Source organism: Sander lucioperca, chromosome 11 (assembly GCF_008315115.2).
Source record: "Sander lucioperca isolate FBNREF2018 chromosome 11, SLUC_FBN_1.2, whole genome shotgun sequence".
NCBI lineage: Eukaryota > Metazoa > Chordata > Actinopteri > Perciformes > Percidae > Sander > Sander lucioperca.
In genome coordinates, this window is record NC_050183.1 from 35,522,948 (window position 1) to 35,550,098 (window position 27,151).

Below are 27,151 nucleotides of genomic sequence, written 5' to 3' on the forward strand. Positions count from 1 at the left end.
AACAGTAAAAAACACATACAACTGTGAAATTTGCCCTACTACTTTATTTTTTCATTCAGAACACAAGACCCCCAGGAAATCAACTGCACTTTCAAAAAATATTACTCAGACTTATACTCATCGGAATTTCCTCATGATACCTCTCATATGACAGAATTTTTAGAACACCTGGATATCCCATCAATTGCACAAGACCAAAGTGAAAGCCTGGAAAGACCTCTAGATAAACAGGAAGTAGAGAACTCAATTAGAGATATGCAGAGCGGAAAGGCCCCAGGGCCGGACGGCTATCCAATTGAGTTTTTCAAAAAGTTTTCTTCACAGCTGACACCTCTACTTCTTGACATGTTTAACCATTCCCTTGAACAGTCTTCCCTCCCACGGAGCCTCACAGAGGCTCTTATCACAGTTTTACTGAAACCAGGCAAAGATGCGAAGGACTGCAGCTCTTACAGGCCAATATCTTTGTTGAATGCAGATGTTAAGATCATCTCAAAAGTTTTGGCCACCAGAATAAACTCTGTCATATCTGATATAGTTTCAGTTGATCATTCATCAACATCCGCAGACTCTTGAATGTAGTGCATTCTCCAGCGTCTGGGGTTGCACCAGAAGTGGTGGTGTCCCTTGACGCGGAGAAAGCTTTCGACAGGGTCGAATGGGGCTATCTCTTTTCCGTGCTGGGTAGATTTGGGTTTGGTCCAAAATTAGTTTCCTGGGTACGACTATTGTATTCTTCTCCTAAGGCTGCAGTAGTCACTAATAAACTATGTTCACAATATTTTTCTTTATCCAGAGGAACGCGTCAGGGTTGCCCTCTCAGCCCGTTGCTGTTTGTTCTAGCGATAGAACCCCTGTCAATAAAGCTTAGAACCACACAGTCCATACATGGTATTAGCAGGATGGGAATGGTATATAAAATTTCTTTGTATGCTGATGATCTTTTAATTTATATAACGGACCGGTTGTCATCTACACCTGTAATTTTGAAGATTCTTGGAGACTTTGGTAGCTTTTCAGGGTTTAAAATTAATTATTCAAAAAGCACATGTTTCCCTATTAATGAGAAAGCGCGCCAAATACGAGATATGGACTTACCCTTTCGTACATCACAGTCAGGGTTTAAGTATTTGGGAATTCATGTCACCCCCTCTTTTTCTGGTCTGTTTGATGCGAACTTCACTCCAATACTTGAGAAACTAAAATCTGACCTCCAGCGATGGAGCGCCATTTATTTATCTTTAGCCGAAGAGTTAACTGCGTTAAAATGAATGTGCTGCCTCGATTTTTATACTTATTTCAAAGTCTTCCAGTTTTCCTTCCAAAATCTTTTTTCCGAGCAGTAGATAAGTTACTTTCACATTTTTTATGGGGAGGTAAAACTTCAAGGCTGCGTAAAAAATTCCTTGAAAGACCAAGGCAGAGGGGTGGGCTTGCCCTCCCAAATTTAATGATTTATTACTGAGCTGCAAATTTACAAAAAATTGTCTACTGGTTTCAATCTCCTGAAACAGACTGGTGTAGTGCAGAGGCCAATTTTTGTAAACTGGCGTCACTTGCTGCACTGATTACATCGAAACTTCCCCTCTCCCCATCACGCTTCTCCTCCAACCCAGTGGTAAGTTCAACACTTCGGATTTGGATACAATTTAGGCAAACGTTCCATTTCTCTGACCTCTCCATACTCAGTCCTGTCTGTAATAATCATCTTTTTCCTGCTGCTAAAATGGACGATACTTTTAAACGGTGGGACAGTATGGGCTTTCTACGTGTAAAGAGTTTTTTTTATAAATAACGTCTTTCTCAGTTTTACTGACTTGGTCAGTAAATTTAACATTAATAAGTCCAGTTTTTTCAGATATCTTCAGGTTCGTCATTTCATTCAAACTCACATCTCATTTCCTCAACTACCTGTGCACTCTGACCTAGAGGATATACTGCAGACCCCTTTAACCTCGAGAGGCCAAATTTCTAACCTATACAATTCTATTATGTCACTCTACAATATATCCATGGATCCTATCAGGACAAAATGGGAAGACGAGTTAGGGACAAATATATCAGATGCTGTATGGGACAGAGCTCTAAGCTGGGTGAATGGGACCTCTTCTTGTGCACGTTTGAATTTGATTCAGTTTAAAGTTCTTCACCGTATGCACTATAGTAAGGTTAAGCTGGCCAAAATATACTCTGACACGGATGTCATCTGTGATAGATGCAGAATGGACAGGGCAGATTTACTTCACATGTTCTGGTCATGTTCCATGCTGAGAGAGTTCTGGGCATCAATATTTAAAATCTTAAACGAAGCCTTTGATTTAGCTCTACACCCTAGTCCTACAATGGCCGTGTTTGGGGTACATGGGGGTGATTTTGTAATGTCCAGTAGTATGGAGGGTGTTGTTGCTTTTGCAACCTTATTAGCACGGCGGAGAATACTTATGGACTGGAAATCACCTATACCGCCAAAAGCTGCTACTTGGCTTTCTGATGTTATGATGTTTTTAAAAATAGAAAAAATCAAGTACTTTCTTAAAAGGATCAACCAATAAATTTTACAAGAATTGGGGCCCTTTACTGGCTTACTTTGAAGGACTTACTGCACTTCCCTCTTAGTAACTGCTAAGAATTGTAAAGCATAATGATTACACTATTTGTTACTATTTATTTTTATTATGTTAATATTGCTATTACTATTATTATTACTTTCATATTCATGCTTTTATTTTCCTTTTGTTTTTACTTATCCTCTTTTCCTCGGCATAAGGGCTTTGTTGTGGGTGGGATGGGGTTAACGGAAAGATGTCTTGTTATAATTGACATTGTAATATTGCATTGAATTTTGTGCATTCTATCTTTTCTAAAACAATAAAAATACTTGTTAAAAAAAAAAAAAGAACACAAGCGAAAATAAGAGTTTACTTGCAAAACGTAATGAGCTAAATCATTTTAATTTTCTCAATTATTCTGTTTTTGTGATCATTGGGAGCCAAAATCATAATCACGATTACATTCAAATTAATTGCACAGCCCTAATCCAAGTCACACGGAGTAACTTGTAAACACACACACACACACACACACACACACACACACACACACACACACACACACACACACACACACACACACACACACACACACACACACACACACACACAGGATGCCTTCATTGGCTTTCAGTATTTTATGCAGCTTCTGATTTTTTATTACTTTTACTCTGTGTGCTTTTGGCAAAGATTAGGTATTTTCAGTCATAGGCAGAGAAAAATATTCAGAATTATATTAAAATATCATCCTAAGAAACCATTTACAGTTGAAAATGTAATCTATCTGTAAACGACGTAGACACTGAGCACTGAACACATTTATCTATGACGTTACGGTAATTATTTCATCCTACGAAAGGACAATAAATTATTTAACACTTTTGTAAACAAAATGTAATACTTTGTGAAAAAAAGCTTCTTCTATCTATTTCTGGCAGATTAGATGCTTTACAGCGTGTGGAAAAAAATCATCTTCCTCAAATCTTATCAGATCACATTATTTAGCGTACATGTAAACAGTTGAGTTGAAATCTCTAATCAGGATTTTCATTTTATGTCCACGTAAGCGCTTTGACAAGAAAAACTTGTCTGTGTGGTTTTACCACACAGACAAGTTGCTAAACTACTGCCTAAACTACTGCCTAAACTAAAAATTTTTCCTCCACCTTTCAGCAGCATGATGAATGTGTATTGACCATCATGCTGACAGGCTGTAGTGTGGGTGGGATTCCCTTCTGGGTTTGTTGTCCAGCAGAAAACAACATGAGTGGAGGACTACAGTGCCCGACAGAGAACTGCATTCAACATTTTCTCACGTCTCACATGCAGTTGTGACAGCATGACAGAAACACACAATATTCGAGTAAATTTCTTTTTTTTTGTTTAATCTCACAATCAGAGCTGGAAGACATTAAGCCTGCAGGCGAGACAGGCCTGAGTATGTGAAACGTTACCTGCATCCAACTACAAGCCATCATCGTCTCACATGAGACTTTCAATCTGTTCCGAGGATTTCCACGCCGGGTGTTCAGACATTAGAGGAACTAACATACTTCTCCGTGGTACGTAAAAGGCAATCCGATAGCTATTCCCTGAGAGCTGAAGCTTGCCAGCCAAAGCCACTAAATTACTCACTTGGCTGTTGTCATGACTGTGTGGTAAAAACAAAAGGCACCCCCCCCCCCCCCTCCCCTCAAGTCCCTCTGCATCACTCAATCTCGCTTTTCCCCTCAGCCTCTATTTCATAAACATCCAGCTGTAGATCAACGCCGCACGTCTGATTATGAAATTAGAAATGGTCTACTGGGACAGAGAAAGACGAAGGGAGGAAAAGTCCTCCAACGTTCTTTGATTTCGTCACAATTCGCTACACTTGCCCTTTTATCTCTCACACATCATTCAACTCTCTCCATTTGCCTTGTCAGCTGATCTAGCCATACTAGAGAGAGCTATCCAATCCAGTTCACTCTTTTTAAAACCAGCCAAGGCTACAACCCATTGGTAATCACTGCCTCGTATATCTAGATGAGAGAAAAAGATTTAGCTACAAGTCCCTTGCATCCTCTCCAACATCCAAAGAACATATCAGCAACTCAGCGGAGGGTTGTTTAAACAGCAGTCTGCTCTGCATTATACATTATTTTACCATAAAAAAAAAAAAATAAAAAAAAACTTCTGCTGTTCTCATCAATCATACCCCCGACTCGGTCGATGCTCTGCTCAACAGCTCTCTGTATATTTCTCTGCAATCTTTTTCTGCTCTGGTCACAGACGAGAACCACAAGTATTGTGCTGACGAGGGTCCATTACGTGTAGGAAGTAAATTACAGCAACCCCCCATGCTAAACCCCATCTTATGAGCGGTGATGCTGTGTTATGTGTTTAGATTCTGTGTTCGTCTCTGGAGCAATGTGCTGTGTGCTGGGTCGGAGTGACACGCGTTCAAGCTCTGAGCTTTTGAACCTGGCTCTCGAGGCCTTTCAGATATCAAAGAGTTTTTATTATGCATTATTTTTTCCAACTAGACTGTGTGTAATCGCAGTTTGGAAGAAAAGAGGATTGTGAACTATGCTTCTTGCCCAGAGGGGCTTGGCCATACTTTATACCATCTCCTCACACCGTTTTTGGTGCCTCTCCACCCACTGTTCCCATGTCATCTTTTATTGCTATTGTGACGGACACTTGTCTTTTCTTCCTCATCCAGAGGGTTTTGGCTTCACCTTTCAGACTGCAATCCATACATCTGCTCCATATCAGCGTTGGAACACTTGAGTTAATGAGATACTCTGTTCTACTGCAATCCTGTCTGGGGTGACTTTTTCCCCACTCATGCCAGAATGTCTGTCTGTGCATCATATACACATGTAAAAATGTTGTAAAAATGAGCACGCAAAACAGCGTTTTAGTCTCTCTCTATGAGACTCTCTTTCTCAAACACACACAAACAGTTATGATGTGTTTATGAAAAGGGGGGAGATACAATCTTAAACAGACCAACAGGCCAAGTCATAGCTAGTTTTATGATCATTTAAACTATTTCAAGTAGTCAGTACAGTTATTATGGAAATGGTCTTAAAAGAACGATAACATTAGAGCAGCTCGAACATGCTGATACAGAACATGTAAACCCTGCAGATGACAACATTTGCACAATGCAGTAATAAGAGTAAAGCTTACTTTATCTAGAGTAACTCCACTGTAAGGGCATTCACAATGAATTCAGTAAAAACATTTTTGATCCGTGCGATCACAGACCAGGAACACTTGGAACTACTCTGATGGAAATTTTGATTCATCTATTGTTTGTTATTCAAAATGTGTCAACTGGAAACACCCTCAAGAACATCTGGACTTGTCAATACATGAAATGTAAAGATATATCCAATCGAAGATTGACTCCCTCCCTTAACTATTTTAAAAACGAAAATTACAACATATCACATCATGGAAACCAGCACTCTACTTTTCACTCTCAAAAATGCAAATCACTTTGTTCTAAATGAATATGCCTTTTTTTCTCTCTCTTTTTTTTTTTAGGCCATTATTTATAGGACAGCTGAAGACATGAAAGGGGAGAGAGGGGGGGGGGGGGGGATGACATGCAGCAAAGGACCACAGGTTGGACTCAAACCCGTGGCCACTGCGTCGAGGAGTAAACCTCTGTATATGGGCGCGCGCTCTACCAGGTGAGCTACCCAGGCGCCCTGAATATGCCTTTTAACCCCAATTATGTCCATTGCTGTTTCTAATTAATGACTAAGCCCGAATTTAGCTACCTTATATGTGCAAATGTAGATTTCAGTGTTGTAACATGGCATTTAAAGGGTGCTTAAAAAGCACACAAAAATGGGCTGTATGACAGCAAAAACATTGCACAACTCATATAGTCAATCAAGTTATTTAATATTTTCCTATTCAGGCAGAGAGCCGAGTGAAACAGCAGGCGTGCACCAACACACACACACACACACACACACACACACACACCTGCTTTTCCAATTATTTGTCTGTGAGGAGGGCCAGGAGACGGACAGCAGTGGAAACTCTAGTTGAAGTTTAGTTCGGTCATAGCTGTGTAGCTTTTTTTCAGCCGGTGCTTTGAGACAAAAGCACCGTGAGAGCAGGAAAAGCCTCTCTAGTCTACTCCCACTTGCCAGGATGCTGCTGGGTCACTCTGCATACTGTACACTCAGCTCCTTCTCTCCCTCCAGACTGCAGCTTTCATCTCCCCGTCAGCCCTCCCCCTCAATCAGGCCAGTGACACCTTCCCAAAGGCCTGGTCATAGCTCCCAAAGCAATAAGTGAAACCCCGTCCCCCATGCACCTGACCCTTTAAATCTTCACCTTATGTTCCAAATTGCTACATTGGACTGAAATGCACTGACACACTTTATTAGGCTTATAAAACCCACTCAGTCGGTCAGTCAGTGAAAACGGTCTGAGCACAGGAACGAGTTTGCATTTATGAACCCTTCAGTCGCCTCGGTGTGAACCTGGCGCCGTGCAGTCCAGACAATGTCAATGACTTCCCTCTGAGCGAAGAAACCGCAATACCCCCGACGAAAGCTACTCAGGATCTTTAATCTCAGTCAACAAACTATTTACGAGAATCCAAAAGGTCATGCCACACAATGACATTGTTATCTAAATTAAATCAAAATGCATTATCAATCATGCCTGTGTGTGTGTGTGTGTGTGTGTGTGTGTGTGTGTGTGTGTGTGTGTGTATTGGGCGCTGTAAGCTGAGACTGAGACAAGTGTTGCGCATAGGAGTCAGACTGCTGTACCACACCACACTGGGATGTGGTCTGTATGCTGCTTTCATAAGCCCACAGTGGCCAACCTTAAACACAGGTTATCCCTGACTGCTGTCAGGAAGGGCCTAACAGTCCAAAAGAGAGAAAGCATGAAATTACCCCAGATCTCACTGAGGCAACAGACAAGGCTGGGTGTGACACAGATACCCCCTTTTTCTGCATAACTATGATATGTGACTCTGATCACAGCTGCTCATAGCACAGCATGGTACAGGGATATTAACCGCATGGGCATTTTGAAAGGGAGAAAAGAGAAAGACAGGAACGGGGTGAAGACAGCAGATGGAGGGGAGCAGATTCTTAAATATACATATACACAATTATGTAAATGATCCACTGGACCTATCTGTAAAGTATCCAGAGATAACTTCTGTTATGATTTGACACTCAAAATTGAAATCTGTTATTGAATAATCAACATTTGTTCTCGTGGCATATATTGAGATGTGAGCGTACATGGCTTAGACTGTCGCATAGAATTTTAGACATGTCAACCTAAAAATAAACACCAATGTGTTGACTTCTCCTGCTAGATGTCATAAATGAAGCTGTCAACACCTCTCCTCTCTCTACGGAGTTGAGAGCAGCTCACCTCTGGCTGGATGGCTTTGAACACAGGAGCATCCATGAGCGTAATCTGGCCCTGAAGGAGACAAAACACAACAGCTGTTAGACTTGCTCTGTTCAGATTGGGACAGACTGACAACATTTAGTCACATTTAAACATAAATAACACCGCTTTTGCTAACACTGCTCATTTCCTCTCAAGCAGGCAGGTGTGACAGTGGTCCTTTCCTGATTGCACCTTTAAATGCCTTAATATAGCATAGAGAGATGGGAAGTGAAGAAAACACTTGAAAGAAAAAAAAAAGATAAAGAGTGCCCTCTTGTGGTTGAATGGTGCAGACAAATGGACAACATCAGAGCAAGATTCTCTGACTCACTGTGATGAGGAAGATGCTTTTATTTGATGTATTATGGGACAATCCCGAGAAACAACAAAAAAACATAATCCCTCACAACAAAGGTAGGGTTAATTCAACAGAAATGTGAGTTCATAGTTCCCATGGAAAGTTTGTGCAGAGGCAGCTGGAGGAAATCTATCAGGACCTGCTTGGCACTGCCAAAAAAAAATCATCAATTATTACTGATCCATACCCTGACCCCATCTCCTCCGCTCTCAAGTCAGCACATCACATTTGTGCTTACTGAACATCGTTGTTGTTTTTTTTGAACTCATCATACAGATTAACCAGACAAGAACAGACAGAATCGCAGACACTTAAAACTTCACTTACTGCATATTCTTCGGGAGTGACCTTCAGCACATCGAACACAACAGCATCAAAACTCTTCTTCAGGTCCGAAGAACCCTTATCGCTGAGAGACTCGGAGCTGCTGCTCTTCTAACACACACAGACACACACACACACACTATGGTTAAGAGGAATGATGGATGTGCTGTTAAGAACATGGTTATAAAGTGGAGGAGAGAGGGGAAGTATGCAAGGTTTGAGAGGGTTACATACCCAACATGGTGTTGTAGCACAGCAGAAAATCACTTTATATTTCAGTCAGAAAAAAAATGACATCCTGTCACCTAATAATCATACACAGGCTTCCCGCACTTTCTTAAAAGAGTAAGTTCAGTATTTTTCAACCTGAACCCTATTTTCCCATGCATTAGTGTCCAAGTGACTAAAATCTTTGACATAGGTCCAGTACTGAGCGAGAGCGCTGTAACCGGAAGCCGTGAACCGGGCTGCAATGTAGTGCTCGTTTTGCCACTGACTGTCTCAGATTGTTATTATAAGTGTGACAAAATTACAGAAAGGATCCCTATAGAGACAGCCTTCTTGTTAAGAGTGGTGATTGTTGGAACAGTGGAAAGACGATCCTAGACGGCTTTTGATAGCTTTATTTGGTTTCTGTTGACTTTGAATGAAGTGTATTTTACAATGATATAATTACTGTTTGAATGAAGTCTGGTGGGTTTAGAGGATGGTACTCTTTAACTAAAAGGTCAACCTCTGTAGGGATCCTTTCCATAATGTTGTCAGACACTTAGAATAACAACCTGAGCCGGTCAGTGGCAAAACGAGCACTATTTGTGGACATAAACTGAAGGTGCGCAATCGCCCATTAATAGGGTTGGGTACCGAAACCCGGTTCCACTATGGAACCGGTTCCTACGCAAACGGTAGTATTCGGACCGGATTAGAACGCAAATTTTGGTTCCTCATTTCGGTTCCGACTGAAATATTTTCCCTCTGTCGCTCCAGACAGCGGCAGACTCTTTCTTCTTTCTCCCTTTTACGCACGTGCCCGCTCGCGACTCGCGGTGTGAAGCGCGTGTCCGCGCTATTCCCCCGACGTGCACTCTACAATCACAGCTGATAGACGGCTTTTTGTACACGCTCCGAAACGGACGTAAAAATATCACACTTTCTCTGTAGTTTACCGTTAGCTAGCTATCGTAAATGTAGGCTACTTTTAAAATGCCATATTTTCCCTCTGGGCTCACCAAAACGGACGTAAAGGCATATTAACCATTCACTGCACGTGATCGCTAGTAAACATATTACGCTCTGCTAGTCTATCGTTCAGGGCAAGACCCTGTAGCCTGGTGGTATTGTCTGTCCTTTCAAACTCCTCCCTGTGTGTACAGGCCTCTTGGACACCACCTGAGAGTTTTCTCCTGTGCAGGACATGCCATAAGTCAGGAGAGGTGTAGTATCTCACCAGAGAAGGCAAATATGGTCATTTTTATGCAAAAGAACTGCTAAAGTTTGAAGCTGGTTGGCATACCAACTCAACATTTATTTAGTTGTTACTTGTTAATAGTGTATGTTATTTGTTAAATTATTGTAGTTATGTGTTAGGTATTGTAATTTCCCCTTGCGGGATTAATAAAGTATACATTAGTATTATTATTATTATTATTATTAGGTGACTTAGGTTTACTTATTATATATTTAAGTACTTTAAAACGTTAATTGTTAAATTTAAATAATTTTCAATTTAAAAAAAAAACTCCATAAAAAGAGCCTTTCTTTGATGTCATTTTTCAGTTTTTCAAGAATCGGTTTAGGAATCGGAATCGTTTTAAAAGTACCGGTTTGGCATCAGAATCGTAAAAATCCAAACGGTACCCAACCCTACCCATTAACATCACGTTGTAGCTTGTTTCTTACTTAATAGTGGACCAATTTCAAAGACTGTTGTTCCCATCAGTCACTTCAGACATAAAAACAAACCAAAGTTACCCTTTGAACATAAAATCCAAGGACTTTTCAGTGACTCTCGCCCAATTCCCTCAAATTCAATGACCCAACATGGCATAGTTGGATTACGGTTCCAACACTGAGCATTTTCATAATGAGAACTAGCCGGCTTTACAGAAGCTCACAGACAATTAAAAAGAGAGAGAGGCTTGAATGTGTGAACACTTCTCAATTGTGCTGTGTTACTGTGATGGCAGACTATGTGGTCTCTTGGCTTCTCTAACACAGCACAGCAAAACAATATGCTGTGCAAGTTGAGCGACAGAAAGTGAGACAGACAGGACTTATCCTAGTTACTAACGTTGAGTTAAAAAATATATATCAAAAGATCTTCAACTTCTTGCACAAAATATATAAAATCAAGCACTTTAAATGCCCCATGTGGGAACCGTGCATACACTAAACGTTCAGTGTTGAAAAGTGCTAGGAGAAGCACGCACAAGATGAATTTTGAAATAAGTGAGTGGGCGTGGCCTCACCTCAGAGACCGTTGCAGCGGTGGTGGTGATGCTTGATTGGCCATTAGGGAGGTCCATCATTCGCACACCATCTAGCTCTAGCGCACCAGACCATTCATCATCCTCAGCTGCAGCAAAGCCCGCCCGGCCCTCTGAAAACACACACAAAATATGCCACAGTGAGTACATCTCGACAATTATCTCCTGCAAACATACGCAGACACATTGCTGGGCTTGTAACAGCAACACCACCTACTGGTTGAACTAAATTGATTGGAGTATTCTCAGGCTCGCCTCAGTATTACAGGATACCAAGTCGACCACTGAACTGAATTCAACCTCCGAAAATGACTGAACTTGAGATGGCGGCGAAAGTGTTGACAGGTTCAGCGATTGTCCCAGCAGGCCTGCGAGTGCCGTATGGACGTACGCTTTCACAGCTTGTCACTTACTACACACCAGAGAGGAATGGACAGAAGGAGCTTAGGCTGAGCATTAGGAAAAGATATTTTGTGAAAGGGGTTTGGAGAAAGCAGCTGTCAGTTGGAGCCACAACACTAAACAGCTTACGCCCGACACTAGAGCATGGCCCGCTGCCGCGCAGTGACTCTACAGAGCGGACTTCACTATTAAACACAGGAAGGATTATTTTTCTTCTGTTGACTGGCTATCAGAGCACAATATGCTCATCCTGAAATTGAACAGGCATGCTCACTACATTTTCAGATGAGATTCCAATGAGATTTTTAGAAGAGGCTGCTCGAATAGACAGAATCATCAGGAAAATCCAAGGTTTATTCACATGCATCTTCTTGGTTTTTAGTGTTATGTTCATCCCAAAACCTGAGTACCAAGTGTTAAAGTAGACTGCAGAGTATCAGAGCCATGTATCATGCCAGTCAGTATCACACAATGAATTAAAGCAAATATATAAATGTGAATGCCAAACACACGCAACTTGCAGATTTTATTGTCTCTACAAGTATTTTAAAGAACAATCACGTTTATTAAGCTAGTATCTACCTTCCACTCCAAGCAGTCCTGAAATTAAACTTTATGCCTCCTTCTCTTTTCTGGCGCTGTCCTTATAAAAAGGGTTTTGTGATGTCGTATTATATAATTCTCGTCGTCCATGGTGTTGTAGAGGAGACGTATACGATATTGGGGGGGGTGTCTTTTGGTAAATTGACTGGATGCAGCGCCGATGGTATGAAACGGTACATACTTCCTGTCTCCTAAAGGGCCGTGGCCTCGTTTGAACGTGTAGTGAACAGTTCTATAAATTATATTTTGGATAATTTATTAATATGTTGTTGTATATGTTAATATGTGTCCGTCTGAAAAATGCCATTTTAGTGTCAGAATTAGAGCCGGGCAATATATCGATATTATATCGATATCGTGATATGAGACTAGATATCGTCTTAGATTTTGGATATCGTGATATGGCATTAGTGTTGTCTTCTCCTGGTTTTAAAAGGCTACATTACAGTAAAGTGATGTCATTTTCTGAACTTACCAGACTGTTGTAACTGTTCTAGTATTTGCCTTTACCCACTTAGTCAGTAAATATTTTGTGAAAGCACCAATAGTCAACGCTAAAATATCGTTGCGGTATCGATATCGAGGTATTTGGTCAAAAATATCGTGATATTTGATTTTCTCCATATCGCCCAGCCCTAGTCAGAATGTTCTGGAGATATGGGTCTTGTGATAAATGGCTCCAAATGCTCATAACCTGTGTTCACGTTCACTTCTCCCATTGGAATCAATACACACGGACCTGCCCCTAGTCTCCTAAAGAGGCAGTGCGGAGCCCAAGTGGTACAGATACAGGAAACTACTCTGAGTTGGGGCGTCTCGGTTCTAAAACGTCTCTTCCGGCGGCTTGCGTGAAAAAAAGACCTGACGCGTATCTTTAGCGGAGAGCCGCTGCACGCACGCTTCTGGGACGCGCCGTGACACGGTGGTGGAATATCAAGCATCGACTTGAATGGCCGCAATTGCTCGCGCCTCTGGAACGCAGCGCAGACACGCTCGGTGGAAAATAGGGGTACTTGCAGACATTCCTCTGTTTGGTTGCCGATGAAAGAATTTAGCTAGTGTCGCTTGATGTCGCGGCAGTTTCTTGTGGCAGCGGTATGGCGATCATCTAAAGCCCCAACCAGACGGCCGACCCTCGGCAGAAAAGGCAGTTGGTCCAGAGTTGGTCAAAATGAAGGCCGACAGCCCCTCCGACAGACGACGGCATGGAACACACCAAACAGACTCGAGTCACTGGCCTCGCCAGACTGTCTGACGGCCGATTATCGGGTTAGTGTGTCACGACCTTAAGAATCCCGCCTACACTGAGGAGGTACTACAGTGGAAAACAATCAGAAAACGATTTATTACCAAATAAGTAACACAAGGAATTTGCTTTAGTGGTTGGTGCATACATAAATAAACATATTAAGCATTAATATGAAATAAACAAATACAAAAACAAAATGTATACAAAATAGCTGTTTAACATAAGAAAAAAAGAGGCTGAATGGTTTAGTGCAGTGTGCAAACATGTTTAGGGATGTGCAAAAAGTTTAGGACATATAGTATGTGCAATGGGCAGGTATCTAGTCCAGAAAGAGAAAGAAAACTGGTACCAAAAGAAATTGAGTCGAGCAGAGCCGTACCATACAGTGGAAACATTGCAAAAAAAGACAATTTGAGAATCTACATATGTACCTCTGTTAGTTTCACAATCTGAACCTACCTGTGATTATGTACAGTTGGAAACAGCGAGATTATTTAGCATTTGAAGATTTCATGCAGCGTGAATGTAAAACTGGAGGCTCAGTGTCTACGTCGTTCACAGATAGACTGAAATTTCAACTAAATTTTCCATTGTAAATGGTTTCCTAGGATGATATTTTAATATAATTCTGAATATTTTTCTCTGCCTATGACTGAAAATACCTAATCTTTGCCAAAAGCACACAGAGTAAAAGTAATAAAAAAATACGAAGCTGCTTAGAATACTGAAAGCCAACGAAGGCATCCCTTGTGTACTTGACAATGCAGGCCTGTGTGTGTGTGTGTGTGTGTGTGTGTGTGTGTGTGTGTGTGTGTGTTTTGGCCATAGACTGTAAATTAGTGGACAGAGCATGTGTGACGTCACCCATTGGTTTGTGTAGACCTGCTATGAGTCGTCGAGTTTGCCGTTATGGGCGCAGCCATCCTGGTTGCGGATGTGACGATTTTAGACGAGATGGAGGAGTGAGGGAGGAGCCCTTACACTCTACGTTACGTTACACACTTTCACTGGCAATCACATCTTAGCCACACCCTAAAACACCCCCTGCTTTATCGCAGATTTTAAAATCAACGAGACCATAATTAAAAAAAGGAACATCATTCTGTGTTGCAGAAGAATTAAAACTAGTGATTGAGACCATAAACTCATTATGAAAATGTTTACTGAGGTAATAAATCAAGTGAGAAGTGGGTCACTTTCTCATAGACTTCTACAGAAACCAACCTCCTTTTCAACCGCACGTGCCACCCCCTGCTGGAATTCAGACAGAATGCAGGTTTAAGGCACTTCAGCATTTGCAGCACTTTGCCGAACCGGATGCCTTGTCCATTAATATAGAGTCTATGGTTTTGGCTGACTCAAGGCTCAAACTGAAATGGCTTGTGCTTTCAGAGCCATTAGCTGCCTTCCACAGTTGCATTCTGCTAAGCCACAAGGAAACACCACTACATCATGTCAACTTCCCTCCTATTGTTTGACAGCAGTGCTTAACTACAAAGGAAGCAATAGCCAGTCTGTATTTTCAAGTCTGTCTGTTGTTTATAAAGTCTTACATCTGTTATTACCTTACTTCCTGGTCTAATACCTAGGTATGCCTGTGGTGCCTCTGGGTTATGGTGTAAAACATCACTTGGGAGTTTTGTCTACAGTTCCCACACACAAACGCACAGCCAATACACCACACACAGGTGTCCCACATAAATAGAAACTATAATTTCATTCAAAAATAAACAAACACTAAGTACATCTACAACTAAAATTCATCATCTACAAGGAAGCTTTACTACCAAAGTTTGTTGGGCTCCATCTATACTCCTGTGTATCTAAAGCCCTATTCGCACAGGACTAGTAGAACCAGGGGACCACATGCGCTTTAGAAATCACGCCCCATTTCTGTTTTTATGTCCAGCACATTCGCACGGGATAAGCAAAGTATGTATACTCTAAGTTACTGATATTATCCCCTGCACTGTCAAGACTCTGTCCAAACTTTCATTTATAAATACCAAGGCATCCAATACAACACCAAATCACAGAGATGCCAATTCGCACGGGACTAATATTATCACACAAGCTCTGTGTTTGGCCAAATATGAGAGGTAATTTGCGGTGGAATTTTTACTTGACAAATTACAGACATGGCAGATTCGCACGGGATTAAGATCACAGACGACCTCTGCAATTATTACAAATTAGTAGAGGTGCCCAGGTAATACTAGTCCCAATTGAATAGGGCTTTACACAATAAGCAATGTACAGTCATATGTCTCTCTGAATGTGATGGGGTTGAATGTAATCGTATGTTAGGAGGATTAAAAAACAGTTTGCATGCAACCCTGCAGACACAGACACGTCTGTGCTGCAACCACACAGTTCCAAATGCAAGCTGTCCTTGCAAAGACAAGGCCATACTTACGAGTTGTGTGTCAGATGTGCATGGTGTTACAGGTGAGGTTAGCCTGTTGTTCTGTATTGCCGTCTCGGTCTATCGAGTCCCGTCTTTCTCTGAGGCAGGATCCTGCTGCTGTTTGTGTGAACAAAAGAGAGAGACAGAGAGGAAGGCAGAATGATTCTTCTGAACATGAGCAAAACCAACGCACACATTAGAAATGAACATTGCCAAAAATCCAAAGAGCTCATCTGATTTTGTGTAAGTGCTTAACAAACCATCAGCCATTGCATTGACAAGATCTGGAGCTTCTGTTCTAGTTTTAGAAACTTTGAGCTCACTTGGAAAAAATGGAGGTGGCAGTTTGACAGAAGTAACCATAACAACAACAACAACAACAACAACAGTAAACCTTCTTTCACAGATATGACAATTACATCACGTTTGCATCTCAACTGCAATGCCAAAAGCTGGTAGTTGTATAATATTGTTATATTACAATATTCTAGTATTACTTGGCCTTATTGCTCACCTCAGTCCAAAGTACAACAATCACATTTCATAGTGTTTATATCGCACCTGAATTTCAAATCACCACTTCACCCAAACAGGGAGCATACAAAAAGACAAGACATGAGTCTAGGGCTACAGCTGACAATCATTTTTTTTGTCAATTTATTTTATTGTCGATTAATCTGCCAGTAATTTTCTCAATCAATCGGTTAATCCTTTGGTCTTTAAAATGTCAGAGCATAGTGAAATCCTTAAGGGCCACGGTGACACCTTCAAGGGAAAGCTAATTTAATAATAATAATAATAATAATAATATATAAAAATATAATAATAAAAAGCTGGAACCAGTTAATTTTCTGCCATTTTTGCTAGAAAATGACAAACAAATGAATCGATTATCAAGACAGTGGCCAATTGACTTTCTGCCCATCGACTAATCCATTAATCGATTAGTTCTACACAAGTCTAATATCAACTAAATCTAAAACCTGTACGCTACACCCTTTGGGTATTAGGGAAAGGCTGGGTCTGTTTTGAACAAACGTCACTGGCATTGCCAACAAGGACAGGTGCAACTCTACCAGCCAATCAAGTCATGCTCTCTGCCTCTAGACCTCTTAGATGACATGACTCACATTAGCCAGTAGGTGTCTCACTAGTCTAAGAGGTAGAAGCCTGTGTGTTGGACTGTGTGGGACTCTGGCTGGCTGAAGACAAAATGCTTCATGCTGGCAGACAGCAGAACTTTGGCCTTCAGCCATCAGGTAGGGGCCAAGATCTTGTCATCCTCTTCAGGTTGTTATCATGTTGAGGAGGGGTACAAAGCTCACGAGCAGAACAAACAGTGGATTAAGATTTCCACATTTTCCCGTAAACTCTAAACCTTTGCTGACGTAAGCCTATACATTCTTTCAAAGAGCTCATCTTACCAAGTAAACACCATCCCAGAGCTTGATAACGAGTAACACATGTTTGTGCTAGGGATACATTTCATTTCTTTGTGCACAAAGAGCTCACATCTCCGTATAGTCTCTGTGCGTCATTGTTGCGCAGCAAAGTCTGTCTCGGAGCTCCCTTCGGCGGTAATGATCCCAACCATCCTGGATCACATTACATCTTTTAACTTCACAGCTCCTTACGACGCCCACACCTCCAGCTACGCTACTTCAAAAACAGAGAGAGACAGCACCCCCTTTCTTAGGAGTCACTGCCCTCCCTATCCAATCCTCACTCACTAGCCACAGCTCCTGATGCAAGAGCCCCACCCCCATCCTTTCTGCTCTTGGCAACATCCGTGCACCTGACAGTGTTCATATTTGAAATGTGCATGTGTTGTGTTTGGTGGTGACATAATTCCACGTGGCCGAGTCCTCATATGCTTCGCTTACTGAGGTTCAAATCCGGGGAATGTTTATATGCCCAGCTGAAGGAATAACGTGCGAGTGGTGACGGGGTGTAGGTGTGTAGGTGTGTGTGTGTGTGGGTGTGTGTGTGTGTGTGTGTGTGTGTGTGTGTGTGTGTGTGTGTGTGTGTGTGTGTGTGTTTGGATGGCCTGACAATGTTTCAGCATGACTAGGATAAGACTTAAGGGGACATGCCATGGATTAGAGAAGGAAGCAGGGAATAACAGAGGAAGAGTGACAGCGGAGTGATTCATGTTGGAGCTTGTAGCAGAGGTTGTGTCACTGTTAAGCTAAACGTGACTCATTACACTCCATAGAAAGTGCTGTGGAATCAGGCCTCTCTGAATCAGCTGCCTCTCCCTCCCTGTATTCATGTCGCGCTGTTTTTGATTGTGTATGTATCATACCGCCGTTCAAACACAAAGGGTGCTGGCAGCCCGTGTTACTGAAAGGCACAATGGGTATTAGCAAGTGTGTGTGTGTGTGTGTGTGTGTGTGTGTGTGTGTGTCGTTGCGCACATGCCGGCTTATTTGCGCATGTGACAACACATTCCACATGCTGCACTGACCTTTTACATTCCTGTCTCCAGTGGTCCTAAAAACAGGTCTCCGCCACCTCTATTCGACACGCCCTGTCCTCCTTACGCTGCTCATCTCCTGTCTTTTCCTTTTCACCTCAGCCTCATTTCACAGTAGAAATATCCATCTTTGAATTGGATTAATAGACAATAAGGATATTTTCCCGGAGATTAAATAATAATCGGAAAGCATAGACCGCATACATGGCGGTGGAGATAACATCATTACTTAGAGCAATTACAAAACGAGTGGTCGATTATTGAATTATTCGATCGACAGATAAGTTAATCAGCAACTATTTTGAGAATCGAATCATTGAAGTGCTTTTCAGTCAAAAATGCAAACATTCTCTTATTCCAGCTTCTCATTTGTGAGGATTTGCTGCTTTTCTTTGTAGTCATGTGAGGTGGTTTAAGTCATTTTTCAAGGAAAAATGCCAACCATTTGATGGCTCCAGCTTATATATGAATATGTGTTGGGTTTTTCTTGTCTAACATCTTAGTTAATTGAATCTCTGTGTGTTTTAGGCTACGGTTAGGGTTAGACATTTGAAGATTGCTCCTCAAAGATATTATAATGGGCTTTAATTGATTAATCAAGAAAAGAATCAGCATATTATTTGATTGATTGATACTACCATACCAATGCCATCACAAATAAAGTTATAAACAGGTTGGACAGGCCAAACACCATACAGTTATATACTATCTGGATGGATTAGTAAATTAGCAAGGCGCATGGCAAATATTTCATCAATAACGTTCTCCTGGAATATTGATTCTACCCAAATGGGAACACCATGAATTTATGGGTGGCAATAGACTGAAACTTTCCCATTGGCCTTCTCTTGACCAACATCTGTGACAGCAACTGTTCTCCCCCCCTTGGCACAGCTTTTTGATGTAAAATGTATAATAAAATGTTTAGAATTTATTATTCTGTTGTAGCCGTGACGTCACCGTTGCAGTGCATCACAGATGGCCCTATGTAGTGGAGACAGCGTAAAAATCTGGCATTAAGAGCACCAGCACGCTCCAAGCCTTGAGCTCATTTACTTTTAAATGTATAAGTGTACACGTTTACTCACTACTCCGTCTCAGTCCCAACACGAGGCACAAGATACCACATAGGCACACATTAACAAAGGATAAGCGTGTGTTTACTGTGCGTTTGTGTGTGTGTGTGAGAGGAAGGGACCAAGAGCCAAGATGGCTAGTAATAAGAAGATACTGGCGTTGTCAGCTCTCAGGCTTCTTCTTGTGGAAGAAGCACTGATTCGCTCGTCAAGAGATGGCACTCCACCAATCAGATTGGTCACTGAGTCCGACTGCCCACTGGCCGATTCAACAAGTCAAATCGGCCAAAATGGATGCCGACGGCTCCTCCGACTGACAACGGCACAGATCACACCGAACAGACTCGAGTCACCGATCCCGCCAGACTGTCTGACTGCCGATAATCGGGTTGGTGTGTCAGAGCCATTATGCTCAAAGAAAGTCTCATAGAGCTCATAGTCAGGAACAGAGTACAGGTAAGAGCCCAGGGGCTGGGTCCACAAAAAAGATCAGAGTTAAGGTTGCCTTAAAATAAAACCGGTTGCACAAAACAGCCTCAAGTCTTCTCCTTAAATATTTGCTTGAAATATAAGTATTTAAGTTTTGCTCCTTATCTTGGTCTTATACTTAAGGCATCAATTATGAAACCACTGCACAGACTTTAGCAACCAAAGTAAGGAAAATAAGTGTTCTACCACCGGGAGAACTCAATGGAAACTGCCTTAATGTTTTTTTCTTAACCAAGGACACCTTTTAAAGTGCCCATATTATGAAAAAATCACTTTTTCTGGGAGTTGGGGTGTTATGTTGTGTCTCTGGTGCTTCCACACACATACAAACTTTGAAAAAAATCCACCCATGCTGTTTAGAGTGAGATACGGTTTCTGAACGTGTCCTGCTTTCAGTCTCTGGGTGAGCTGTTCAAAATCGGCACGGCTTGTGACGTCACAAGCCGAAACGAGCAGGCTAACCGCAACCATTAGCTCGTTAGCATGCTAACGCTAGCATGCTACCTCGTTCTCAATAGCAAAGCACTGCTACAACACACACAAGTTCACCATAATCTACAAAAGAACTACTTACATGTGCGCCCTCATTTAGAAGTCTCCCAGCTAATCCTGCCTTGTAACTGACCAAAGTTGTAGAAACAGCCTTTCTTTTACTGTCTATGGAGCTAGCTAGCTGACATGATCTACATCTGAGCTACTGGGCATGTGCAAGTGTAATCAAAGATAGTACAGAAGAAGAAGAAGAAAAGAGGTCTCACTCTGTAGCTAAAACAGAGACCAGCTGAAAAGAGGATCTGCAGCAGTGAGAGAGAGCACTGCAGTACAACAAAAATATGGTGTTTTTTGAAAATTAAACCATGTAAACCTATTCTGGTACAACCTTAAAATACAATTATGAACCTGAAAATGAGCATAATATGGCTGCTTTAAGAAAATGTCTCAGCTAAGGAGAAATGAATCCTTATTATAAAAAAAAAGGTAGACAAAAATCCATTTCTTCTTTTGCTCCATTGTGCTTTCTGATTAAATTTACAGTACCTCCTCTCTGTCTCTGTCTGTATAATGCATGCACCGTACAGACACATGCTTTCTGTTTTGCCTAGCAGCAGCAGGGCTTGATGCATTTGAAAAGCATGCCGCAAATGCACCAAAGTCAGGGAACAAAAGTAGGTCAGTGTGTTGAGCTGAGCAGGTAGGAGTCTGACATGACAGCCCATTAAGCTGTGTCTTCTTCTCTTTAGTACGCACAGTACAGTGGTGTGTGTGTGTGTGTGTGCACTTGTTTTACTATATTCGTGGGGTCAAAAAAACCGGGGAATACAGTATACTTGTGGGGTCTGCACAGCCTTGTGGGGCCCAAAATGCTGGACCCCACAAGGTTAAAGGGCTGTTTGAAGGTTAAGACTTGGTTTTAGGGTTAGGGTTAGAATTAGGTTAGGGTTAGGCTGAGGGTAAGGGTTAGGGTTAGGCATTTAGTTGTGATGGTTAAGGTTAGGGTAAGGGGCTAGGGAATGCATTATGTCAATGACGGGTCCCGACAAAGACAGTGAAACAAACGTGTGTGTGTGTGTGTGTGTGTGTGTGTGTGTGTGTGTGTGTGTGTGTTGTTGTAGAGGGAACATGACCAACAGCCCTTTCACACCATCACTTAACATGCCGCTGATGTTCAGATCCTTCTGGAGGGCAATAAGTAGAATAGTGGTCATATAATAATAATAATAATAATCAATAATGAGTGGACAGAGAGAGCTCCACGGTAGTTTGGACCAGTAGGAGTAGAGAAGAGTTTTCAGGAGTACAACTGTATGAAGGGCAAGGGGGAAAACAAAAAGACTGCAACGTAACACTTTGTACATAAAACCCATGTGCTGTATATGCTCAAATTATGAATCCCAGTTTTTGTTTTTGTTCTCCAACAGTTCTTCTTAGAACAGGGTGTTTCATCATTTTAACTCTCACACACAGAACAGGTTTATATTCTGAGAAATCACATGGTTTGCCAACACAGCTTACACCACACTCTGGAGTCCCTGTTGCTTAGTGAATGAGGCTCTATCAACATAGAAAACAAACACAACAGGAAGTGAAAAGATATAGCTAGATTCCAAATACACTCATCCTTCCAGACAAGAAGACGGCGTAATTTAATGGATCCATATCATTTCACAGTGAAAGTTTTTTTCTTTTTTTTTTATAAAGCAATAAGTTATGAACCCAGTGACCCCACACACTCTCACCACCCTGACACTGAAGCAGCTGTGCTCTACCCTCTCACATACTGTGCCATCCGTTCATGAATATTTAGGCCTGTCTGTGACTGAAAATAAGCATGATCTTGTGGAAAAAGGCACCCAAGGGCATAGTGGGTCTTAAAAAGCATGAGATGAAGCACAGGGAAATGGGGAGACAATTATCTTACTTTGTAAAATATAAGTAAAATATATGCAAGTGTATAAAGTGCAGCGTTTCTCAAAAACACAGCAGCAACACTGTCTTGCATTTGTCCATATCATCTTACTTTTATTAAGTTCCTTATTTATTTATTTATTGATATAATGATAGTTGGTCATTTTTGATGCATTGCTGATAATGCTCCTGGTATCTAAAATGACAATCCAATCTACTTATATTAACTTATATGAACTAAAATTAACACTGGGCCAACTCTTATTCCTCTTTGCTCATCGTCATCTTCCCCAGCAGCAGCACAGTGTCCATTATTTTGTCCTTTGGCATTCTGAATCCATCGACGTTTTGGCTTGGTTACGTTTTTAGTAAGGGTGCTCCGATTGATCGGGAACCAATCGTTATCGGCCGATAAAGGCTTTAAATAGTTTGATCGGTGGTCTCCATAAAGGCCGATCAGATAGGCCGATCAGATGACGCACTACTCGTGAGAAAATGTTCTATACGCAGCTAAGCTAAGTTACACACCAACCAGACGGCCGACCGTTGGCAGAAAAAGCAGTTGGACTGATCAGTCTCCCCGAGTTGGTCAAAAAAAGTGCCTCGGAACCAGGGTGGGAAATTAGCCTTGTATCCTTGTAATGGATTGGACAGTTTTTGTCAAAGAATTTGGATTTTCCTGCTTCATAATAAAAACATTCAAATACCAAAATAACGGAGGAGTTTTATTGTGAAGAACTTACAGGAAATGAAACCGTTCACAGCCGGGGCTTTGACCACGCATAGTCGAGTAGCTAGTTTTCAGCGCTAGTCCGGGACGCCGTGTAACTAGCTAGCTAGCTAGCTAGCTAGCTACACGGCTAGCTAGCTAGCTGAGGTACAGACGAAAGGAAAATTATCTGTTAAAAAATGGGGCGACATATCCCCGGTGTTAAGAGGCCCGCCGCGGAGTCAGCAGTAGCTATGGATGTACAAGCTGTTGAGGGCGAAGTAAAGAAAAAGAGAAGGTACTTTTCAAACAAGTGGCGCATTGACAAAACGTACAGCGAAAGACCGTGCAAAACATTTCAGAACGTCCTGCCAACCTGTTTACATTTTAACGTCAATGTAGACTGTAACGATGTTTAAGTCGCTTGAAAGCTGCTGCCGTTTTAATCCTGTTGGCTCTCTGCTGCTCAGTTCTACCCCGCGACTGACCACACACACACACACACACACACACACACACACACACACACACACACACACACACACACACACACACACACACACACACACACACACAGGATGCAGGAAAAACCGGAGAGGAGACGTACAGGATGACCTAAATTGAGGACAGCTACACTTATATATACATCCATGAGCTACACTCGTTATTGTAAAATCAATGATAAGTTAAAGTCAAACCGTATGAATGTGTGTCCCAGGCCAGGATAGGATATTAACTTACAATGTAAAGATCAACAAGCTACTGACACATAATAAATGCATTATATTAATAAAATATGTATTAATAATAAAACATAATTTAATAAAGCAATTCAAAATATGATAGTGCACTCTTTTATAAATTTGAATTCTGGAAAAAGTGGCTGGTAAAAAATTTAAGTGGCCCCACCCTGCTCAGAACACACTAAAGACACACTGAAGAACACACTGACAGTTGTTTTGTAATTTATTCCGAATAAGGCTTTAGCTATATGTTAAGCTCTAAGCTGTTTAAGGTGTGTTTCTAACAGAGGAAGTGGAATGTTGAACGTTTCCTGTCAATAAAAGTAAACCGTTGACAATTCACAATACATTATCTTCTGTTAATTTTAATACTTATGCATTGTTGTTAAGAATATTAAAATTAATATATGATAAATATATGACATGATAAATAGAAGGTTTCAAATAGACCCGGTGATCGGTGATCGGCATCGGTCGATACTGCTCACAGCAATCGGTGATCAGTGATCGGCCCCAAAAATCCTGATCGGAGCACCCTTAGTTTTTAGTCATGGTTTTGTGTGTACTGGCATTCACGAGGAGGTAGCAATATGCAAGAAGCGGTACAAAAGTCGTGGGGGTGAAAATCAGATGTGCCAGTGACTGCTGAACAGTGAGTGCAGGCCCAAGGCAAGCACTGCTCATCGCTATGTTTTTTTTAAAAGACCATTTATAATACCTTCCTCCCTTTTTCACTCACTTAGCTTGCCTGACTTCCTTTATACATGTTTGTTTTGGTTACATGGGTGCATGATATGCACTAAAGGCTGCTAGTTAAGTGCAATGGATGAGCTTGATATAGCCTACCACACTCTTATTAATGGTGTGAACATACAAATGCAATATACTGGCATTTATGATTTATTGTATTACTTTCAACTAAATAAGGTCAGGTCAGGTTCCCACAAGTCTGAGTTTAAAGTTTAAACTTTATTTATATACTTTGTTAATAGTATTGAGTGTAAATGGCGTAGCCACTATGAATTACAGTAATTGATATGAATTTGAGAAGATGTCATTGAAATGGATATTTATCTGAATATGTATTTATGTAGGCTAATGGATTTGAATCTGAATATGTAATATAGCAATGAATACGGAACAATATATATATATATATATATATATATATATATATATATAGAAACATGAATTCAAGAGTATTTGTAGAGATTCAGTAGAAACAAGTTAAAACAAATTATATGATATGGATATGAAATTGTATGTAGTTTTGCAATTGAATTAAGATATTGATTGCCTGTATGAATGTGAAATGTTGCACAAGTGACTAGGGTTGGGTACCAAAACCCGTTTTTAGTTCCTACACAACCTCTAAGAATCGGACCGGATTAGAACGCAAATTTCGGTTCTTCATTTCGGTTCCACTTAATGTGTCGACTGAAATATTTTCCCTCTGTCGCTCCGAAACGGACATAAAAATATCACTCTCTCTGTAGTCTACCGTTAGCTAGCTACTGTAAATGTAGGCTACTTTTAAAATGCCATATTTTTCCTCTGGGCTCACCAAAACGGATGTAAAAGCATATTAACCATTCACTGCACGTGATCGCTAGTTAACATAAACATAATTTTTCAGTTTTTCAAGAATCGGTTTAGGAATCGGAATCGTTTTAAAAGTACTGGTTCGGCATCGGAATCGTAAAAATCCATACACTACCCAACCCTACAAGGTACACGTGTGTTTATTGAAAAGTCATTGTCTATTATTATTTGAAATAGCCTACTCTTGATAAAAAGGTCCAGAGGGACCGAAACCTTAGTTTAAATGGTGATGCTATAGCAAGAGCAGAGTGCGGGATTTTTCCTTTGTTCCAAGTTGATATTTTCCATCACACCTGCACTAAAGAAGTGCCTTGCTCAAGGACACTTCCTGGAACTTGCTGGAGGAGCCGGCGACCGAACCACGAACCTTCCGATTACTAGAAGACGGTGTCACTGCCCGATGTGAGTCGAGTGCAGATGTGAGTCGCGCATTGCTCAGATTTAAACTGTTTACGGCATAACGTGTCAATTTGTGAAATCTATAAAATAATAAACGTTTCTCTTTACATACAATAACAGAAGATGGTAATCATTTCAAAAACGTTGTAGCTATCTATGACTGTTTGGTTGCTAACGTTAGCTCAAAATGCCATTCAAGTGACAGCCTTTGTTGTGTTTGATTGCTAACTTTTAGCTAGCAGTCATTTCAAAAACGTTTTGGCTATCTATGACTGTTTGATTGCTAACGTTAGCTCAAAACGCCATTAAGTGACAGCCTTTATTGTGTTTGATTGCTAACTTGTAGCCAGCAGCAGCAGTCATTTCAAAAACGTTTTAGCTATCTATGATTGTTTGATTGCTAACGTTAGCTCATAGACTGTGCGTTAGCTCAAAAAGCCGTTAGCATCTTGTAGGCTACTTGTCGCAAAGTGACGCATGCGCGACTCACATCTGCACTCGACTCACATCGGGCAGTGACCTTCTGCCCGATGTGACCTTCTGATTTTCAATGTAGTGAAAACAACTGCTACATTATATGTATGTGACGACAAATCAAATGTTTGTCGACACTCCCACATTCTAGTATTTGGATATAATTAAAGCTTTATTTTCAGTTTTTAACGCAAACAATAAAAACGTGCACTGGCATTTAAATACTGTTACCAGGTCTTTTAGCTGGATGAACATTGTCAGCCGATTCTTATTCTGATCAGCTGACAAAGACATGCAGAAGCCTTGATGCATGTTAAGTACGCACAGAAGTACACACACACCTAAACCTATAGTTTACTTTGTGTGTATACCCTTTTTGTGAAATTCGACTAGTTCTAAATCAGTGTCGTAGCAGCAGCTTGCACCGTGGGGTGTGATTAGGCTTTTTTTAGATACCCTTGCCTCTCTCACTCACTCTCACCCTCTTTCTTCCCTTCTCCCTCGATCCCTACAGCTCTCCGGGTTGATAATTAGAGCTCAGGCTGTACAGACAGGCTGTTCAGGCCCTGCTTCTGTCTTTTTTCCTGGCACATCCCCCAGTGACACAGACACACTACATCACACAGACCTAGATAACGCCTACCTTTGATCACACAGCCTACAGCTAGAAGCAGCAATCAAATTGAATTATACTATAAAAAATAAAAAATATATACTGCTACCAAGAGCCATTACAAGGGCCCACCTGGTCTTGATAACAGTATCTGGTTATCCATCAAATGAACCCTAGAGAGGCTGTGTTGCCAAGCTTGTGAGTAGTGGCATGTGGCAGGGCCCCAGAGCAGCAGGCTGTCACGTGTGGGCAGAGCACTGGCCTACAGTTTGGGAGTATGTCTATCTCGGTGCGTGGGCTGGCTTCAGCCTGATGTGTGGCCCAAATGGGAATGGGCAGGCAGCCCAGCCCAAGTT

The 27,151-nt window shown here is 41.3% G+C and overlaps 1 protein-coding gene across 3 annotated transcripts in view; it reads right to left on the reverse strand.

The window, feature by feature from the left end:
- Positions 1-27,151, reverse strand: part of ralgps2 (Ral GEF with PH domain and SH3 binding motif 2) — an 81,132-nt gene that overhangs the window by 40,344 nt on the left and 13,637 nt on the right. For 2 of the 3 annotated variants that reach the window (XM_036006867.1, XM_036006869.1), the window contains exons 2-5: positions 15,818-15,929; positions 11,130-11,260; positions 8,665-8,772; positions 7,959-8,009 (exon numbers count right to left, since the gene is read on the reverse strand). In XM_036006867.1, coding sequence (XP_035862760.1) covers positions 7,959-8,009; positions 8,665-8,772; positions 11,130-11,189 — 219 coding nt within the window. In that variant the 5' untranslated portion in view covers positions 11,190-11,260; positions 15,818-15,929. Of the gene's footprint in view, positions 1-7,958; positions 8,010-8,664; positions 8,773-11,129; positions 11,261-11,364; positions 11,535-15,817; positions 15,930-27,151 lie in introns of those variants that run through there. The other variant, XM_036006868.1, reaches the window with a different exon arrangement.